The sequence below is a fragment of the Falco biarmicus genome, chromosome 9 (assembly GCF_023638135.1).
Source record: "Falco biarmicus isolate bFalBia1 chromosome 9, bFalBia1.pri, whole genome shotgun sequence".
NCBI lineage: Eukaryota > Metazoa > Chordata > Aves > Falconiformes > Falconidae > Falco > Falco biarmicus.
Window position 1 is genome coordinate 13435919 of NC_079296.1, and position 6688 is coordinate 13442606.

At 56.8% G+C, this 6688-nt stretch overlaps 1 protein-coding gene across 2 annotated transcripts; it reads right to left on the reverse strand.

The window, feature by feature from the left end:
- Window positions 1-50: 50 nt before the first annotated feature.
- CDK9 (cyclin dependent kinase 9) lies at window positions 51-6340 on the reverse strand. 2 transcript variants are annotated; one of them, XM_056350828.1, is made up of 7 exons: window positions 6165-6340; window positions 5614-5695; window positions 4617-4707; window positions 2537-2703; window positions 2164-2335; window positions 1939-2087; window positions 51-735 (listed from the first exon to the last, which is right to left on the reverse strand). In XM_056350828.1, exons 1-7 carry the CDS (start codon window positions 6254-6256, stop codon window positions 370-372), a joined length of 1119 nt encoding a protein of 372 aa, XP_056206803.1. In that variant the 5' UTR covers window positions 6257-6340; the 3' UTR covers window positions 51-369. The 2 variants fall into 2 exon arrangements, with proteins under 2 accessions (XP_056206803.1, XP_056206802.1); XM_056350827.1 differs by having other exon boundaries at window positions 5584-5695; window positions 6165-6339.
- Window positions 6341-6688: the final 348 nt, after the last annotated feature.

A 6688-nucleotide genomic window follows, 5' to 3' on the forward strand; every position in this document is an offset into this window, starting at 1 on the left:
GGCACTGTTTGCCAAGAGCCCCAGCACTAACAAAGCCACACTCTCCATCGCCAGGTCCATAACAATCGTTCTACAAGATTAACATAACCAGTACAGACTTCTGCTGGGGCGAGGCGGGGGGGCAGGGGGAGGGTGTGGGAGTTCTGTAACAAAGCTGTAGGGAAACATCTGCAGGCTTGTAGGTGTCACCTTCTGTAGCAGCTCCGTGGTGGCTGAGCTGCCGCACGAGATGTCAGAGCCGAGTTAAAGCCAGCAGGCGCTTCGCCTTGAAGAAAGTCCTTTCCCAGACAGAAAGACCTTGCCAGGACATCCCCGCTGAACGCAGCCTGCGCAGTAGCCCAGCTGGGACCCCGCTGGGGAAGCCCCCACTCAAAACACTCGGTCGAATTCAGTCTGGTTGGTGGCGGCCGGGTTCCTGCTCTGGTTAGCAGGCTGCTGGGGCATGTGCCCACCCCTCCTGCGTGGTGGGGCCAGGTACTCGAACATGGACTGGTTGTGGGTGGACAGCATGTTTTTGAGGTCTGAGGGCATGGGGTCGGACCAGAAGAAGTCGTGGTTCAGCGCATCATCGCTGTCGATCCGCTGGGCGGGATCCAGCACCAGCAGCTTGTCGATGAGGTCGAGTGCGTAGGGGTCTTTGACGTAGGCTTTCAGGCGATCCTTCACCTTGCGCTTCTGACCCTTGGGAAGATCCAGCTTCTGGTACAGCTCGTATTTATCCACATTTGGCCAAGCCTGGGAAGGGGCAGGAAAGCAGGGTTGGGAGGAAATAGTTACAGAGAGGACAAGCCATTTTTGATGCGAACACCCTCAGGCAAATTCGGGTGAGGTCTGCAGAGAGAACAGTGCTATTTTATAACCTCCAAACTGCCAGACCTTGTTCCCACAGCATGAGGGAGGCCCTAAAGGGTACGCTAAAGCCTGGAGACATGTGGACAAGTCGGGACGGAGTCCTGCTGGAATGGAAACAGCTTGCAGGATGCTCCAGGATTTCTGGTTCTCCCACGAAAGAGCTACAAGAGAGCAAGGCTCATGCCAGCTACAGCATCCAGAAAGGTAAAGCCACAAAACCGATTGCTAAGTAACAACCAGGATGTCTGTGGCTCCTTTTATCCTTAGGAAGCAAAGCCTGCTGCAGTCACCAGCACTTACCTCAACCCTGATCTGAGAGACCACCCCAGGTATTTACATACAAGAGAAAACACCTTCAATGTACGTACATAATGCATGCAGGACAGGCATCAGGCCTCTGCAGCTGCCTGCACAACACAACCCCTAGATCACAGCCCCGGCCAAGAGATCCCCCAGCTCAAGCCCCCACAAGAGGGCAGGACAAGCCGCCATTAAATAAGGAGCTGAGAAAGAGCTAACTGCTCCCACCAGAACTGAGCCGATGCCACGAGTGACAAGGCAGAACTGAAGAGGCTTTTCAAGGTGACCAGTTCAAAGCACCAGAGGCAAACCTCTCAACACAAAACAAACAGAAAAAAAAAAAAAAACCCCACCCTTCTTTAAGCAGAAATTCAAAGGGTGTTTATCTGTGAGACAACCCCCAAACACAGGCCAGAACAGATTCCTACATGCAATGTTCTGTTCTTTCACAGCTGGAGCAGCCAGCATCGTCTCTGTGCTCAAATACAAGGACACAACCCACCCCTGCCGAAGGGGGTCCGGGAGGCATGTTCACCCTTTTCTCCTCAGGAGGTTAACATGAGTGATGTGACAGCTGCAGTCTACACAGAGTAGCGAGGAAAGTGCAGTGCCCCACCGTGCACGTGGCTGCCGGGAGGCAAGCAGAGTTTGCCAGAGCTTCCCCAGCCTCCCTGCCAGCAGCGGGCATGGGAAGAGGCCCAGGAATGGCCGATCCCAGAACCTGCCCACACCACCGCCTCTCTCCTCCCTCCGCTCTCTGCGGCTCGCTCACGCTCACGCCCTCACCTCCGGTGTGATGGATCCGCAGAGCTGGCTGATGAGGGTGAGCTGGTGCTGCTCTGTGTTCCCTTGCATGATGGGGCTGCGGGTCCACATCTCTGCCATGATGCACCCTGCACCCCAGAGGTCAATGGGGGGACCATAGTCCCGCTCCCCTAAACAGAGATGTCGCGTTAGTCACCCAGGGGAACGAGAAGGACAGAGAAGCCGGCAGAGCCCATCACCTCCTACCTAGGAGCAGCTCTGGCGGCCGATACCACAGAGTCACCACCCGGTTGGTGTAGCGGTTTGGCTGGCTGTTCTTAGCCAGGCTGAAAGCTCGAGCCAGCCCAAAGTCTGCAAGCTTCAGCACTCCGTCCCGTGTGATCAGGACATTCGCAGCTTTCATGTCTCGATGCAAGATCTGTACAAGGACAGACGCCAAAAGGTTAAGCCGTTAAGGTACCCTCCCTGGGCGCCTGGTGCCAGCACCTCCTTGGTGCCAGCAGCTCCAGAGGTGGAGGACAAGCAAGGACTTCCCTCCAGCCTGTGCTAAGACACCCACTCCTTGGAAAGCCACAGAAAGCAGGGTGACCTCAGAGCACAGCACAGATCTGGCCGTTACCTTGTTCCTGTGGATGTAGTAAAGGCCGTTCAACAGCATCTGCATCACTTTCTTGATCTCTGAGAGCGTGAACTTGACATGGGCATTGCTGAGAAGGCCAGCCAGGTCGTGCTCGCAGAAGTCAAACACAAGGTAGATGCTGCCCTTGCAGCGGTTGTATGGAGAGGCTACGGGAGAAGCAAGGAGGGACCGTCAGTGAGGGACCCTTAACCCCAGCACAGCTCCTCCTGGCCTCCAGCCACCCTGCCGCTCATACATACAGCGCTCACTAGGCAAAACCTCAGGGCACAGGCACACAGAGAACCAGAAACAGCCTGCAGGCCCCAAGACCCACAACCAGCAACAGAAGAACAGAGGATGAGGAGCAGAGTCGTGAATGTGATCAGACAGGCAAGGCAAGGGCACGAAAATCTTTGAAAGCTTCGTTTTGTATTGCTCTGTGCGCATAACGGCTGTGGGGTTTCCTCCCTGCAAGCCACGGCTGGCAGGTGCACATACCACTAGCTGCCAGCCAAGCACTACCACCAATCGCGTCAGTGATAACGGAGACGCCCGCAAAGGCAGCCCCAGGAAAAATGCAGAAACGGAGAAAAATCTGTCTAACAGAGTATTAGAAAGCGGGGGTTTCTGCAGCCTCAAACATCATCTGTGAAAATGGGCTGCTCTGGATCAAAGGGATTTCAAACTCCAACTCCAATTGCAATTTAAAGTCACTAACAGGAAGCCTCAAATGAAGCAGTCTATTTCAATCTCGTTCCTAGAGCACACATGCAAAACATTGAAAAGAAAGCTGACTTTCATCAGCTGTAATCAGCAAAACTTGCCGATCAGCAGCTCCTACTGGACAATGACAGCTAAGCTCAGCCCTCACAGAAACGCACCACTCTGCCAGCCAGCAGGGTGCCTGCCATACGAGGTTTGCAATTCCTTACACACATATGGCCCCTACCACACCTTTCCCACCTAAAAAGAGAGGCGCTTAAAAGTTTGAGAACAGCACATGCAATATCTCTGCTTTACTGGAAACTGAGGTCAAAGTAGATCTGGGTGAAAACTGGAATTCAAACAAAACACAAACGACCGATATGGCTACAAAAATATTTACCTTGGGTACACCAGCCATGCAACCACCACAACTTGTTTCATCACACAGTGAATTCAAAACTAACTTGTCAGTGTTTCGACTCATACCTGTTCGGAGGACTATAATCTACGTGCCGTAGAGGACTAGAGTAACTTCAAGCTCCTGGTCCTGGGCCAAACACTTCTACCAGTTCAGTGAACTTTTAAAAACACATCATCACCAGATACCTGCCACTTTCGTTTTTATTTCATGGCAGTGACTGAATATAGAGAATGGCAGGCTTGAACATCAGCTGTCACTTTCAAAAGTATTTTTTACAATACAAATCCACAGAAGAGAAGGACGTATAAAAGCTACCAAGTGTTTTAAAACAACTTCACTGGAAACGGAGCCAGGCCAAGCGCACTGAGCGTGCCAGTCACGCAGCAGGGGAACACCACGTGAGGTAGAAGCGAGGAGGTGGAAGAGCAGCTCAGGGCCACCCCGAGTGGAGTCCCAGCTCTCACAGCACGAGCAGTCACTGCCATCCACAGCAAGCCAAGCAAGTCTCCAGCTGGAGCTGTTATCATCAGCACAGAGCTGCCACAAACCATCGCAAGCCAACCGAGAGGGACAGCTAGAGGTCCCGACAGGAGGGAACTGGCTGTGCACAGCTCCGGCCTCAAAACCCTCTGCTTCAAAGTCTCTCCAGCGTGGGTTTATCTCAAGCCTCTCAGGAGTTTTCCAATAGGGGCAGCATCCATTGCCACAGCACACCCATAGCCCAGCAGCACTGACCGCAGCTTTTTCCAGCCAAGGTGCAGCAACACCCTAACTCTATAAGAAACTGTTTTCCAAGAGGAGCGTACCATCACCCCTCGCATCACAGGCAGCGACAGAGGCCTATGCTGAGCTAGAGGACCCCACTCCCAGCACAAAACACCAGCCCGCTCAGCAGAGAAGGAGGGCTGAAAAAAAAAGCTGGCAGCCAGCCCAAGAGAGAACCCCGCAAGCTACCTTTGGTCCTGCAGATTTCTATGAGGTTCACCACGTTCTCATGTTTGAGCAGCTGGAGGATTTTAATCTCTCGCAAGGCTGTGATGGGGAACTGGAAAGGAGAAAGAAAGGACGGGGATTAGGGCTGCGTGAGACCAGGCCACCCCTGCCTAGAGAACAGGAGACACGCGACCACGGCAGCTCGGCAGGGGACCTGCTTGAGCAGCACTGTCACAGGTCACTGAAGGCCGATCAGAGCTTTAAAATAAAACACCCACACCGGTACTGCGCACATTTCTTTACCATCAGGGCACCACTGCGGAGGGACATTCCTTCACAACAGAGTGGTTGTGTGGTGCTGAGGCAGGCATGCAGGCACCCCTCCCTCCTCTCCTCATCTTCCACATTTGTAATGGGACACGGTACGGCCTGGCTCAAGCTGCAGAGCAGCCTCCCCAGCTACTGCCTGCGCTGTTTAAGCTGTTACCTCGCTCCCCAGCTTCTCCCATCTCTTGCACACCCCTGAGCACATGCCCTTCACACACTACCCGGCTCCTCCACGAACAACAGCCAGCCAGCGGGGAGCCCTGCGCCTGGGGGGGGATGACAGGGTTTTGCACGGGAGGGAGGAGGAACGTGTGGGCAGCGCCACCTCCCAGCAGCTGTCCCATGCAGCCCGGGGACTGCACCACACTGCTGCCTTTGCAGCCAGAAAGGCGATAACAAGCCGTAGGCCCTGGCAAAGCCACAAGGCCCAACGTTATCATAGTATCAGCAGGAGAGGAAAAATGCCACAGGGCTGGGATCCTGTCCACACCCTTACAGGTTCAAGATACAGCATATTATAGCTGCAAATATTGTGAAACACATTTACTCTGTGAAAACACGTCTATGCCGTCCCAAACATTAGCCTTCAACTACAAAGGGCCACCCCGCACCCCGCAGCCAGGCCTTGCCAAACACAGCCCAGCCACGTTCCGGCACTTACCCCCTTCTGCCGCCATGCTGCTGCAGTTACCCCCTCCTTCTCATTTTCCATCAACACTTTTTTCAGTGCTACCCTCTTGCCTGTCTGACGATGTTTGGCTTTGAAAACTTCCCTGTAAAACCAGAACGAAACCACTGAGCAGCGCAAGGCAGAAGGGACGCAGCCAGGTGCTCCTGACCGGGAACACCAGCAAACAAGACACAAAGACAAGACAACCGCTCTGTGCTGACCCGCCATCCGACCCAGCCACATCCCGTTCGCACCAAAGGCCCTCAGCAGCGGCCGAGCCAACCCAGCCCAGAAGCCCCACAAGGATTTTGGCCGAACCTGCACGTTTTGGGCGAAGGTGCAGGGCCCCGCCCCGCCCCGCCCGTCTCCAGAGTGAACTCTGCTCTGCCAGAGCGGGGCGCCGGGCCGGGGAAAGGAGGGCTGAGGGGCCAGGCCGGCCCCCGCGGCCGGAGCGCTGGCCGAGGAAGGGAGACCCAAGCGGGGGGCGCCCGGGCCTGGGGCGGGCGGGCCGCGGGGCCGAGGGGGCCGGCCCCGGGCAGCCGGCCCGACGGCGGGGAGGGCCGGGCACTCACCCGAAGGTTCCCTGCCCGATCTTGGCGAGCTTCTCGTACTTAGAGACCTCATCGCAGAAGGGACACTCCGCCATGTCGTACCGCTTGGCCATGGCTGCCGCGGCCGTCGCTACAGCACCGCGTTCCGCCCCTCCCGCGCGCGTCACAGCCCCTTCCGCAACAACGCGGCCCCGCGAGGCCTCCTGGGACTGGGCGGTGGCGGCTGCCTCGGGGCGCCTGGGCGGGCGGAGCTTGCCGCCGCCAGCCCCGCCCCCGCCAGCCCCGCCCCGCCCCGCCGCCAGCCCCGCCCCCGCCGGCCCCGCCCCGCCGCCAGCCCCGCCCCCGCTGCAGCAGCCCCCTGCCCCCCGCCGCACCGCCCGGGGCACCCACCGCCCCTGGTGCTGGTGGCCCTAAAGCACGTCACCGTGTCACCGTGTCTCCTGCGTGCTGAAACCCGCCAGGGATTCCACAGCCTTTCTGCTCCCTGGCTCCTGCACCCAGGGGCTGCGGCGAGGGGACCCCACAGCCAGGGCAGGACACGGGTC

Coding starts and splice junctions, on each gene's coding strand:
- CDK9 (XM_056350827.1), bottom strand. CDS start 6,256: ATGGCCAAGCGGTACGACATGGCGGAGTGTCCCTTCTGCGATGAGGTC. Junction 2,704..4,616: donor AGAAATCTGCAGGACCAAAG/GTAGCTTGCGGG, acceptor CTTCTCCCGTAG/CCTCTCCATACAACCGCTGC. Junction 736..1,938: donor GCGGATCCATCACACCGGAG/GTGAGGGCGTGA, acceptor GCCCCTTCCCAG/GCTTGGCCAAATGTGGATAA.